The sequence below is a fragment of the Nelumbo lutea genome, chromosome 5 (assembly GCF_056320005.1).
Source record: "Nelumbo lutea isolate HS-2025 chromosome 5, American lotus-T2T, whole genome shotgun sequence".
Classification (NCBI taxonomy): Eukaryota; Viridiplantae; Streptophyta; class Magnoliopsida; order Proteales; family Nelumbonaceae; genus Nelumbo; species Nelumbo lutea.
This window is the reverse complement of record NC_142688.1, coordinates 80,811,067-80,825,781: the sequence shown is the minus strand read 5'-3', so window position 1 is coordinate 80,825,781 and position 14,715 is coordinate 80,811,067. Positions and strand designations below refer to the sequence as shown.

Here is a 14,715-nt window from a genome sequence, read left to right as displayed (position 1 = left end):
CTAAGTCGGTTCAGTTTCCATTTTCACACACGAAAACCGAAATCAAACCGAACCATCGATTTATGTTTTTCTGTAACCCAAAACTGATCGGTGCTGAAGAAAAACTGGCCAATTCGGATTGAATCGGACCGGGTTGGTCGGTTTGATCAGTTTGGGTCTTGTTATGAACAGCAGCCCTAAGTTAAGTATTTAACCCCTTTTCTTCTACGGGGTTTTTACCCTTCAGTCCACCCCTAGGTGGAGCTACTAGTAGGTAGATTAGGGGTGGACTGAATCCTCCCGTGGATTCATGCCAAAATCACATACAGGATGCCGTTTATGGGGAGGCTATCCCGTGGATTGATGCCAACTTCACGCAAAGTTTAGAGGGGAGGCTATAATAGACCAGGAGGGGGCTGCAAAATCAATTTGGGTATTGCAGTCCAAAACTCCCTTCTTATTCCTGGTGACAGAGAACCCTATTTTTATCTCTCTCTTCTTCGCGCTTTTGAAAGTTGAAACTGAACTTCAAAGGTCTACGCAATGGAAGCCACAGCAACAACGATGGGCGTACACTTGTTCATGGCATGGAGGAATTCTTCGATCCTGCTTTACACACCATTGTTCATTGTTTCCAACCTATGATGTTGGAGTATTGAACGACCATGACAAATCCTATGCCAAAAATTTCAGTGCAGTGTTTGATCTTTCCCTGAGCTAAAAATCATTCCAAGGCTGGTGATGCCTTTTTGTGCTATCAGCTGATCTACTCCATGTTTTGTTCATTTGTTAACTTCTTCTGTGTCTCTGTTAGTCTAGACACACGGAAATCGTAAGTGGATACTTTCCTATTCAACCCTTTTGTGTTGTGTACGCTCCAAGTTCTGTTGGAATCCTGTTTACTTTGATTTTCTCCTAGTGGCTTTGTAGCCGATATCCCAATTCAAATTCAAATAGGGGACTATCACAGCTGGATTGGCGGTTATTTGTTTATTCTCTGTTGTTTTCAGTTTTCTTCTTTCTCAGAAATTTCCCATATATCATAATGAAGAACAGTAAGAACAGATGGGTTTGATACAGGTGAGAGTTGAGATTACAGATCCAAGGGCTAGTATTCTGCTTATTTCCTAATTCCTTTCTTCCTATTATTTTCTACAGAGCAAGATCTGAAGTTCTTAGCCCGTTACCCAAGAACTACTTCTAACAGACTGACTAGTTTAACTTCACCTCTCCAAAGGAACAAACGGAAAAAAATCCATCGAAAGGAAAAGTGCAGAGAGACGCTGAGAAAAGGTAGAGCTGTCTATGGACCCGACTTACGGAACTCATGTAAAGCTCCTGGCCTTCGACTTCCTTTCTCTCACCCAGAAATCTTCTTCAGACCCCATTTGTTTCTATCGAAAGGGTAGATCAGTCTCGAGAGCCGAAACAGTGGGCGTGGTAGTAAGCCGAGAGCGTAAGGGAGACAAGTTCCTCAAATTCTTGGTCGACGATGGCACCGGTTGCATTCCTTGCATCCTCTGGCTCAACCATCTCAACTCACCTTACTTCTCCAGGTGCAATCCTTCAGATGTTCGACTTATGGCCGATATGGCTGCCGGTTTTGCTGAGGAGATCAAATTGGGTGCTTTGGCTAGAGTTCGAGGCCGGATCACTTCTTACAGAGGTGCATTGCAGATCACGGTCTCAGATGTTTTCGTGGAGAGAGATCCCAATGCTCAAATATCGTATTGGTTGGATAGTATTAGGTTGGCTGTGAATTGTTACGATGTTCTCCCTTCGCCAAATTTGCTCAAGCACCATCACCAACAAAACCATAAGCGCTAGTGGAGACAACAACAATCAGAGGTATCTCTTCTGTATGTTATCTTTGTCTCTTCCATTTCTTTTCTTTTTTCAACTCTCGGCTTTAAGGAATTTGCTCAGGTTAATTTCCACGTAGAATTTTGTCTCAGGGAAAGACGTTCAATGGCCGATTCAAAAGGGATTTATTGTTAATAGGAACATCAAATTAGAGGCATTGTCATATGGGAATATTTCTGTCCGATTCTTGCTTGCATATGAGAGCATAACTTGAGCATTTAAATGGAGGAGAATATAGAAATAACCTTGTATCAGGATTCAGGAGTCATGACATGAACTCAATTCCATCTTTTAAAAGTCAGGAAATGGCCCGGTTTTAGATGATTAAATGTTACCAAAAAACAAAAAATAAAATAAAATAAGATGATCCTAATTGTTTTAGATTCTTTCTAGGAAGCATGTATGATTCTATCATGCATAATGAGGGAAGACTACTTCTATTTAATCAGAAAAGCATCTATATGATGAAGTGAACTACCATTGTTTTGGTTGATTGTAAAGAGAAATAATCCACCCCCTTTTTATTATATTCATTTTTGCACATCTATATATCAGTCCCATTATTTAGTTTCCACTTGATCACGAACTATGAGTTCCCTACAATCATTTTGTGCACATTCAACTCCTTTGCTCCGATTACCCTTCCATAATTTCCATTACTCTAGGCTTCAAAGAATCACCACTACCAGGACCTAAAAATAATTCTGCTAGGTACCCTATCTTATTTCTATAAACTCCTCCGTACACATAGAGGGCATGAGTTCCTTCTGTTATAGTTGCCATTATACGTCAACCTTCAACACAGAAATGTCGAACTTTAATTGATAATTTTGAAATAAGAGTCAAGAGGTGATTCATTCTCTTTTACAATCTCAATTGTTTTCTCAACTGATCCGGAATGGATATTTAATACATTTGTCACCAAAATCAATTCTTAACCATCTATCAAAGATATTCAAGTCAGATGAGTATTACGCTTATCATTAAGGACCGAGGCACTCAACGAATGATTGCACAATTCTCAAAGTCAACATCCAAGCCTTCATCGACGCCAGACAATATCCTTCAAAGCATCACTAAAATATGTAATTAAATTTATAACATTTTCAATAACTATGATCAATCTGATTTCTCACGAAGGGTATGTAAGTAGTCTAGGCAATGGCATTTGGGTGTGACTCAGATAATAAAATAGAAATAAAACCCTAAGACTCTCAAATAAACATCATTTAATATCCTCTCCTAAAACCTAAGGCTCTCTACCTAGACACCTTATAGGTACCAACCCATATCGTTTAGGCATTGTTTGCATCATCTTCACATTACATGCACACACATTATACACAAACTTTACATTCATAAAACACGTGATTACATTCCATCTAAAGTTTAATTCTCTTAATAGGAAAGATGACCACACATGCTAGAGATCAGCTGAAAATCCAATAAGAGATTGAGGAACTTCGAAAAACAATGAACCTTCAAAGTTGATTGGATAATCTCTCATATAGGAGAAACACCACCAGATTTTATGCCACCCTTTGTTTCAATGCTCACATCATCAATTCAGCCATCCTAAATGGTAATATAAAAGTTTACCTTGTTACCTTATTAGCCATCCCAACGTGAGACTAATGAATGCTGGCAATTGTAATATGTTATCCAACACCTCATTGATGATGGCCAATACAACCTTGAGTTCGAACTTATGGACATTTGCCTAAAACACCTTTACACTAAACTTTGTTTTAAAAATCATTGTACTTAGTTTTTTTACTTAATGAAAGTTTGTTTTTTTCGTGTCTTTTGTTAATCTATGTTTGTGTCCCATTGCTTAATCTCAAAAAAACAGTAAATTCAATTGAGTCCCATTTTTCCTTCTAATATATCAAGATTTAATGATCGAAACTGAACTTAACTAAGGACTTGCATCAAGTCCCATGAATATATTCTTGAGAAAAATTAACTACTAATTGGAAATTCAAAGAAGGAAATGTTCAAAGAAGGGGACAACCCAGGTAGCATAGACATTGAAGATACGTTCGAAGGGCAAAACCTATCGACTAAACAAAGGACTAGAGGCCATTTTTTGGCTGATCGTTTCCCCTTGGTCCCTCATCATTCATTTAGACAATAGTTAATCCATTTAAGCATTTCGTCAAAGCCTTCCTTTGACAAAGCCCACAAGTTTCAAATAATATAAAAATCAATGGGCAAAAAAAATGAGAAAAAAGTAGAGAGAAACTACATGCAAACTCACTAAAGGGCTCTAGCATTGCTATGAACCATAATTTTCCTTAAGCAACCAATAAAGAAAAATCTTGACATGTATTTCCTTTCATGAATCATGCATACAATCAAGAGATGAAGAAAGGCCATTTGTTAGTCATTTAATCATTCCAACGCCTTTCATTTAATCCACTAACTAACCTTTAAGCCTTTATGCTAATCACTTTCTTATCAAGCCTCTAAAGGGACGGATTTCAAATGTTAAAATGCCCTTACACCAAAACACAAAAAATATGAATCAAAAGGAGAAAACTAGGGCAATAGTGTGATTTAAAAAAAGGGGGGGGGGAAGAAAGAAAAAACAAGGGCAATTAAGCTAGTAAGGCTTTTTCGAGATGACACTTATTCTCTAATTTCATCTTAACCCTACTCATTCACACTCCATCATAAAGTTCTCTTAGATTAAGAAAAATGTATGACTTATGGCATTGAAAAACATGAAAAGCATTTCTCAATCCCTACAACCAGAAGGAAGTAAAAAAAAAAAAGAGAAAAAATGAAGAAGGGACAGGAATATGCTAAATGCCTTATATGTCGACTCAAGCATTTGAAACCCATATCAAAAAAGCATTTGAGCCCCACATCCTTTGATTCTAAGCCTTACCCTAAGCCGTGTTTCATCATATCTAATAAAACCTCCTCGATCGTTGAAAGATTAGAAAAATGGCCTTAGATAGACCTTATTTCGTTGATAATGACAAAACCAAGTACAATGGTCAAAACCTGCAAGGACACCTCTAAAGGTTAAAGAAAAAGAAGAAAATAAAAGGCAATCCAAATATGGAAGTGCTAAACCAAGGGCAAAAGTGAAGCAAAAAGGCACTTCAAAACCAATGTTCGGAGAACCAGACCAGGCATAGAACCGAAGAAGGGAGAGGTTTATGGGTCAAAGGTTTGATCGGGTTCAAACTGTGATGATGTGGCATATACATATATACACTATGACTCATATAAATACTATATATAATATATTTTACAACTTTTAATGTACTTAAATATGGTGGATGGATGGTAAGTTTCTTAAATTTTAAAACAAATTACCAGGGTTCAAGCCTTTTAACTTACATTTTCTTTAAAATATATGCATAATAATGTAATATGTATACAAGAAAAGAGGTGGATTAGTGATAATTAAGTAATCTGTGAAAATAAGAAGTCTTGGTTCAATCTTGTTAACAACATTTTAAAATTTCACTTATGGACCCAAGTAGTTTCATGAAACTGGAACCAATTCATCGGTTTTTTAGTTCAATTGGTCAGTCAACCAGTTTTAGTGGATTTTAAGCAAGTCTGGTTATTGGGGTATGATCGAATCGGTTAAAGTCATGAGTCACAATTCAACCAGCCAGTCCGATTTTCTAAACATTGTTAAAAAATTGGGACACACATGACATTCAAGTCGATTGCCTCACTGCAAGGAAAAGTAATACTTTCTTCTCAACAACTCATCAGTATTCAATATTTCCTTAAATGAATTTACAATTACCATCTAACATTTCAAGACAAATATCTCTAAAATCACTAGTGTTTCAATTGTCAACTCTCACACTCCATTAAGGATAAGCAGACCCCTTTTGAATGCCATTTTTTTGTTGGGAGTCAACCTTGGCCAATCAACTAATTCTTTCATCCAAATAAAAAATTATCCACAAGTCTTTCATCCAAATCATCGAAAATGTTTTCATACAAATTTCTTTCATTCAAATTCAAAATTATCCAAAAGTCTTTCATCCAAATAATCTAAAATGTTTTCATCAAATTTTCTTTCATCTAAAATTTTGCCATACACATCACCAAAGTTCTTTACATCATCCATCCAAAATTCTTTCATCCAAATCCAAAATTATCACAAAAAAAAAAAATCATTTTGGCAACACCTCATCTAAAGTTGTTTGCATCACCCATCCAAAATTCTTTCATCCAAATCCAAAATTATTCAAAAATCAAATTTTCTTTCATCCAAAATTTTGACATACACCTCATCCAATGTTCTTTGCACATCCATCCAAAATTCTTTCATCAAAATCCAAAATTATGTAAAATTTTTGTATCAAGTCTTCTTTCATCCAAAATTCTCTTATATAAATTCATCAATTACTTTTATATAATTTATCTAAATCCAAATTTTTTTAATCATCCAAATTTCTTTCATCTAAATCATCCAAAAACTATACAAGTAATCAAAATACAAAAATCATTTAAATACAAAAGAATCCATTGAAATCTCTCACTTCATGCGAGTTGCCTTGAGGCACAATTCAAAGTCTATCAAAATCTCTCATTATGTGCGACCCGCCTTCAAGCATAATGCAAAATCTATCAAAATCATCTGTCTTAAGCAACTCACCTTCGAGCATAATCCTTAAATCAATAAAAAAAATCAATCACTTCACATCCTAATCCAAAAAATGCAAAAAAAAAAAAAATCTTTCAAAAGTTTTCCATTCATGCATAATCATAAAATTCAAAAGACATCTCTAGGCATTAAATTCGATATCATTACGTTACATGGCATCATGTCTATAAGTGTAAAAAGCTTGATAATTTGTGACCAATCCACCTCATCCTCAAACCTTCCTTATGAATCCCAAATCATCACTAGGAGCATTAAACTTATTTTCACACCACAACATTTTTCACTACACAGTTTTCATTGTTTGATTTATTAAGGTTTCAATGCACAAGCTACTCCCATTTAAAGGACTCTTGTTACCTATCAAACTGACAGCATGCGCTATAACAATCATAAGACCTCATTAGCTTTCAAAATGGTTTTCAAAAAGGTTTTGAAATCAAACACCCATGAGATTTCTTTCAACATCAACATCTATCAAAAATCAAAATCTATAAAAACGTAACAAGTTTCATCAAATAACCAACCCCATGAAAGTATTTAGCCCTTTAAATCGATACATCAACCACTAATGCAAGCATTAATCAAAAGGCAAAGTCGAACATCAATTAATGCTAGCTATGTCTCGGACGACACCACTTTGTTTTCTCGCATGATTGCTTAATAGTTGTATTTGCCTTCATAAACTTGGGATCATATTACACCTTCCAAGCAAAGGCATTGCACTATATCAAATTTGACCTTAGCTAAAATTTCTATAGTAAAATTTCCTCCTCTAACCTCTTATTCCTCATAAAAGTCTTTAGGTGTTTCTAAACCCCAAAACTTGGAAAACCCAATCAAACCAACCTAAAACATGCCAAAACCCAAAATTCCCTCTTTTGATGCAATTTACACAACAAATGAGAACATTGAAATCAATATCATTTGATTAGATACAACTCCTAGACTTTGGAAATTAAATCTTAGTTGCACTTCATCACGCTAATCTCCCCTTTAATGGCCATGATCTATGCAATATTCATTGTCCCAAGGACACTAAATACGCTTATCCCCTAAGTCCCACCTTGAATTCACGACAATCAACTTTAAAAACACCAAGATTCCTTTTCAACAATCCTGAATGACTAGAGATAGAAAATCAAGATCAACCATTTCATTCTCAGATCAGAACCATCCCCTTGACGCCTTACCTTAATCCATGCCCACACACCAAATCTCAACTCAAAATTCCCTTGTTTAACTATTTGATCATCAAAGCTTTCGATTTGACATTTATGATTAAACCACCTAAAAAGTCATATCCCGAGTTTAAAATTCTAAAAATAAACCACCCATCAAATTTAGCCTTAAATTCCTTCACTTCCTTCCAAAATAAGCAAGATTACATTTTGGACCTTCTCATTAGTTAGTGACCCATAAGCCCAAACCTTGATCTGAACCAAATCCTTTAATCCACATTTCTAATCACAGATCCATCATTTCCATTAGATTTAGGATATTTAAAAATGCATACCCACCAAATTTCATTCCAAAATTCCCTTTTTTGCCCTTCCATTAAGCCTAGATTCAGTTTCAACAAATCTCATTGATTAAAGCTTACCAGCCATAGATCTCTATCATCCAAGCTTTTTGATCGATTAGACCCCGCCACCTTGTTTAAAGACCCGGAAAACCCTTTTATTTCAAATATCACTGTCTAATTCACCTGTTAGACCATTAAACTAGAATTATTCCATTTTAAAGCACCTGATTAAATTGTCACATCAACTATCCCAACCTGAGACCTCAAGAGGGTGGTGGATGATGTCAGACCCATGCTTGACTTGTTCAAACACTTTGACCAATAAGCTTGATAGACTTAAAAATCCTAAAATCCCAAAAATACCCCCACTTAAAATCAAGAAAAGATAAAAACAACATTTATAAGTGAGTCAAATTTATATTTCATGCCACTAGCAGTCCCAAATACGATATTGCAATGACAAGTACGTCCCAAACTCCCATTGGACGCACAAAACCTACAAAAATTAACCTCAAATCAAGAAAAATCCTTTATCGAATAAGAAAGCTTGATTGAGCACCCTTTTCCTTGAAAGTCTTTGCCTTTTTCCTTAAAAAAACTTTCTTACAGCCCAGGTTCTCTGATTAGGCAAATTTCAAATATGTCCCCCTCCCTTTCTTTAAAAATACAAACCTAAGGAAAAACAAAAATAGAAAGCCAAGAATCATTCCTAATCCCGTAAGTACCCATTCGTCAGAAAACCTCAAGCCTTTAAACCTAAAACTCTCAAATCCACTCCTTTGTTCTCAAATTGAATTGTTGCAACTAGAAATACTCTCCATTCTTAGTAGCCCATTCAAGCTTCATTCTCACTCATTACAATTGTTGAAAAATCGTTGTCAAGGACACACACATGAAAGGTAAGCCTCTCAGTCCCTTATTTACTTAAATTGAAATCTCTATTGTTGTTAGTTCGGTTATGGGTTGCATGAAGTTTTGAGATCTTGGAGAGCTTGCATTCTCAACTTCTTCTAAACTGAGAAAAGAGGAAAAAATGTGAGAGTCTTAGATAAATTAATACCTAAGGCCTAATAGCATCACCTCGAAATCAATTTCAAGAGGACTTGGGAGCATTTTTCTCCAAGTTTTAGAAATTCTAGCACTCGTATTACTAATTTTTTTGTTAGAAATTGAGCCTAAAAAACTCTCGTATTGGATTTCAAGAGAGGGGTGCCTAATACATTCCCTCTCCCAATCCTTAGAATCCAAAATCTCTCGATTGTGTGCATTTTCCCATGAAGAATGAAATCACTATCAAGGAAATAAGATTAAACTTCAAAGTTGAAATGAGGGCCCATTTACTCTAAAAAATAAGAGAAAACTCTATCATTTTAAACCAGCCATGAGATTCTTAGATCTCACAATAGCATACTTGCCACTAAAGTTTGGAACCATTTTGCCACAGTACTTAAAGTACCTTTTATCCAATACCACTCAGCTTGGTCAAGGCTGAAAGATTGGTTTCAGTTCAGCTTAACTTCAAGTTCACAAGTAGCCCAGTTAATTGGAGTTAAAGCTATGCTGATTATAATGGAAGTGTGGAAGGAAAGATGTAGGAAAGGAATGGAGGAAAGTGTTTGTCCTACTTCTTCTATAATACTCACTATTAATACCTGGTTAAAGGAAATTCAGTGGAAGTTGCCAACCAACAACCCTTTACATTTCGATAGCTATACCCTAGAAAACCAGAATATCCCAATCATGAAGCCTAAAAGGAGAAAATGTCATTGGGTATTATGGTTACCTCTAACAAGAGAGACAGTGAAAGTTAATGTAGATGGAGCTTTAAGAGGTAATCCAAGTGAAATTGCAGGCATTGGTGTTTTCATAAAGTATACAAGAAGTTTGCTCTTTGGTTTTACACATTGTTATGGTATTTTTCAAATATGAAATAACTTCAGCCCATTTGGCAAGTATTAAATTATGCTAAAGCTCTCCATTTCAGAATTATAACGATTAAAAGTGAATCAAAGGTGGGTATAAACATACTCAATGGTAACTGCTCTTGTCTATGGCAAATGTTGGGATTCTTGACTCCATACAAAAGGTTTCCTTTAACCCACTTCCACTCATATTCTTATGAGAAGAAAAATAGTGGCTGACTTTTACAAATTTCAAATGCGGTGAAAAAGAAAATTTTGTTTTTCAATTAAAATATGAACTTCCAAGAATTACAAGGCTTGAAATTTTTGATGATTTACTTCAACTCCCTAGGATTAGATTGGCTTAACACGGATTTATTTTAGTGCATGAAGTAGATAGATTTATAAGCTACCTTCATGCGTTGCATAGATTTTCATAGGGGTAATGTTTTTATGCCCCCCCCCCGGCTTATTTTTTGAATTTAATAAAATCCATAGTGCCCCCTTCCATTGGGAGTAAAATTTGGGGTTACAAAAATAAATCAATAAACAAGAAACAAGTACAAATATATGAAGTAATCTTATTAACGCTAGGGCCTAGCAACTAATGGATGGTAACACCCATCTGATAATATAGATAAACCAAAAATATAAAAAGAACTAAGATTGCATACCCTACTAAAGATAATATCATCATTGGTAACAAACTATCTTGCACTTCAAAATCCAAACTCCCAAGAAATAGAAATCATGACAATAAGTATAAAATAATGGAGGTGAGATGTTTTTTGGCTATCTCCATTCCACGTCACAATGCCCTCATCGCCCTTTGTAAATCAGAAATCCAACCACTTATGGAGGAGTAATTTCCCCCTATGCCAGTCCCAAACAATGTCTCCTTGAAAACCTAAAGGCTTGCCTTCATCGCGTTGTACAAAGGCATCATTTATTTTAAATGCACTTCGCATTACCCTATTATGCTAGTCCTATCATGCCACTCATGCACAAAGACAATAAAGAGGACACATCCTCCACAAAACTCCCAAGTTCCCCATAAGAGCCCAAGAATGTATGGGTCCTTCAACACCTATGAGTCAACAAGGGCTCCATGTGTTGGAAGTAGACCTGTTCATGGGTCGGGTGGCCCGACGGGCCGACCCAGCCCGGCCCCCGGACGGGCTTGAACAGGTATATGGGCCTGTGGGCTTAACCTCGGGCCAAAAAGCCCGACTCGCAATAAATTCAAGCTGAGCTCGGGATTTGCCAAAATAGCCCGGCCTGGCCCAACCTATAATTAAACATAAAAACCCTAGTCGAATACCCCTCTTTTTTTCATCTCTTTCTCTTATTTTTTTAGTCAAACCCTTCTTTTCCACATCCTTTTTCCCTTCTTTATATTCTTTTTTTAATGTAAATAAATTCTAATTTATATTGATTATTGAATAGGAATAAATTCTAATTTTTTTATTAAGTCGGGCTCGGGCTTCAGACTTTTTATCAGGGTCGGGCTCGGGCCCAAGTTGTAGGCCCGTTGGTCGGGCCAGGCTTGGGCTCGGGCCTAACATATTTCCATTAATAAAGAGTAAAAGCCCAGCCCGAGCCCGGCCCGACCTGGCCCATGAACAGGTCTAGTTGAAAGGGTTAGAAATTAGATTATGGATGGCTGAACCATGCTTGATGGCTGGAAGATTTCCCAAAAATTTTCTAACACAAATCGAGAATCGTTTTTTCGGTGATTTTGAAATCAAAATTTTTTTAATCAATCTTGCACTAAATTTGACCAGATTTGAAATGAAAATCAAAATTGATTATGCCTGATACAGAGTCCAAAAATCGGTGCTCCTAGAGTGGAAGTTAACGCCCAATATTAATCCCAGAACTAGCCTCCAACTAATGATGGCGTAGTGTGTACGAGAAACCGATTCAGCAACACCGTTTCAACAAAACTGCTATCCAACTTGCTTGGATTGAATGGTATTTGTGAGTCTGATTTCCCCAATGTTTTTCTAGAAAAAAGTGGAAACTGATTAAAATTCAGTTCTTGCAATGGCTAGGTCATGGTAGGGTTTCTAGGAGGCAAGGGAAAAGATGAGAGAATAAGAGAGTAGAGAGAAATAACTAATTTAAAATCTCTCCTCTTTCTCTTTTATATAGAGCACTCTTCTAATCTAATTAGGAGTTGATCAAAATATTGGATCAAAACTCTATCTCTAATTGATATATCCTCTTAAGAGGATAGGTGCTCTATGCCCAGTTTTGACCCAGTAAGTTGCCATGTGCTCCATGCCCATTATCTCCAATGCCTCATGTCCCTAAGTGTCGCATGGCCACTTTGGACCTAAATATTGTATGACATGGGACTCCACAAAAGTCTAACACAAGTCCATAAATGTTTGGCCCTATCTTGAAAGAGGTTAGGCTTAATTCATTGCTTAGAACAGTGAACCACTAACTCAGTCAACTCGGGTTCAGTTTGGACCCAACATTTACAACTAAATGATCCTTGTATTCAACCACTTTATGAAGATCCAAGGATAATGGATTTATGTAAGATAAAGTCCATTAGGTAAACAACCATAAAATGGTTTCTTACACTTTAACATCTCATCCCATAATCATCAAACCACTGCCCACAGGGAAGGACCTCTCCCCTAACTGCAAAATGTAGTGTCACACTCTCTACTCGAATGGGTTTGGGGATTAAAATCTTTTGCAAACATTTTTCATAAAATAACATAATATAGTAATACAAATATATTTTGTAAATTAGATTTCAAATATAGTTAAAATCCATTATCAGCAATTTAGGATTCCATCAGAGAGAGTCTAAAGTCTAATATTCACTTTCTTTGACAAAGGGGTTGATCCTATCACTATGATCTCACTAGTTATCACATCAAAGGTAATTCAATCCAATTCCTAGTGTAGTATCATAATCAAGTCTACAGTTAAGTGCAATTTTTCAACTTTACCTATCTATCTCCAATGTTTAGGGCATAACTAGAAATTAGTCCAGGTTCAATGCTTCTTATAAACACCCTCTAGGCTCTAGCCGTGCTTGGGATCTAACATAAGCAACTAAGAAAAACTACTCCAATTATTTGACAGTATACTAGTATCAATCTTGTCAGGATAGACTCCCCAAATCTATCCAATGGCTGAGAACATTCTAAACTAACATGAGTCTCTTAAGTATCCAATTTAAGGGGTAATTCACAGAAAATATACCAATATGAATATGAAACAATAATTTACTTTATTCATTTACTAATAAATGTTTATATACATCAATCTAATTAGAGCTAAAGGCATACATTATCTAAGACCATGTACTCAACCTCTCATTTCTTAGCCATTCCCTTGAAACAATCCATAGCGAAAAGGAAACTAGCAAACCAAAGGCACTTACAAAACATACCAATGTGATAGCATCACCCATCACATTGAGAGGGTCATATTGAGCCCACATTTTTTACCGAGTACATAGAACCATTAATCACATTAGGAACCTCCCATCGCATGACTGATCTGACTAATTATAGGTCCTTATCACAAAATTTCATGCTTCACATTCAACCAATGCATCACACCTTTGCTTACTAATACAATTACTTCTACGAGTAAGCATGTGGTTTAAAATAAGGAAGGTAAACCTTGAAATGACTAAACTCATTGTCAAAAACTCTTGTGTATCAATACAAATACTTTTATCAATAAACAAGGGATTAATATAAATGCATAAATTTATATATCACACTAACTGTGATTAGTGACATGCCACAAGGCCATGTAGTCAACCATCACATAATACACAATGAGATAATAACACAGTAGTTAGACCTGTTCATGGGCCAGGTAGCCCGATGGCCCAGCCTGGCCCGGCCTCGGACGGGCATGTACATATTATTAGACCTGCGGGCCCAAGCTCGGGCCCAATGTTCTAATCCCGACTAATTTCAGGTTGAGCTCAAGATTTTATATGAAAGCCCAGTCCAACAATATATAATATTAATATTTTTATTTTGTAAATCTAACCCTAATTCCAAATTTCCAATCGACACTCTCCCTCCCCACAACCTTTCGATAGCTCCGTTGAGTCCCCTCATTCCTCTACCCTTCTACACAGTCGACGAACATCTACTGAAGCAAACCCTAGCAGCAACAACCGAAGCAAACACCTAAGTCCCCTCCTCATCTCAAACCTTCTACACAGCTGGTGGGAATGGCAATAGGGCAGGTTTGGGGTGGGGATCATATTTCCCGTCCCCAAGCCCCATTATAAAAGTAACCCTTGTCCCCGTCCTCGATCCCCGCCGGGGATAAAATTTATCCTCCAACCCCGATCCCCGACGGGGATGGGTTCCCCGCGAGGACCCGAATCCCCAAAATTTTTTTAGATAGCAGTATTTATTTGAAAAATAAATTTACTTAAAATAAATAAAAAATTAAATTATAAATAATTTTTTAAATATGTTTTGATATATATATATATATATATATAATATAAATAATATAATATATAGATATAGATATATATATATATATATATACACACACATAATCGGGGTCGAGGCGGGATAGGTACCTCAATCCCCATCCCCACCCCCAACCCCAATCGGGGATTCCTATTAATCCCCGTTCCCACCCTACCAAAACAATCCCCATCCCCAAATCCATCGGGTCAGAGAAGTCGGGTCCCTGTTGGGGATGGGGAAAATTGCCATCCCTAGCAGCTAGTGAACATCTACTGGAGCAAACCCCAGCAACGGCAACCAGAGCAAACCCCAACAGTGGCGACTAGAGTA

General features: G+C 36.5%; 1 protein-coding gene across 5 annotated transcripts; it reads left to right on the top strand.

Moving 5' to 3' along the window:
• Positions 1-208: 208 nt before the first annotated feature.
• STN1 (Nucleic acid-binding, OB-fold-like protein) lies at positions 209-2,148 on the top strand. Of its 5 annotated transcripts, none has more exons than XR_016099879.1 (3): positions 209-1,059; positions 1,138-1,827; positions 1,935-2,148. XR_016099879.1 is itself a non-coding variant. In XM_088947633.1 (2 exons), exon 2 carries the CDS (start codon positions 1,285-1,287, stop codon positions 1,804-1,806), a length of 522 nt encoding a protein of 173 aa, XP_088803759.1. In that variant the 5' UTR covers positions 921-1,059; positions 1,217-1,284; the 3' UTR covers positions 1,807-2,148. The 5 variants fall into 5 exon arrangements, 3 of the variants coding, with proteins under 3 accessions (XP_088803759.1, XP_088803761.1, XP_088803760.1); XR_016099878.1 differs by having other exon boundaries at positions 1,922-2,148; XM_088947633.1 differs by having other exon boundaries at positions 921-1,059; positions 1,217-2,148.
• Positions 2,149-14,715: the final 12,567 nt, after the last annotated feature.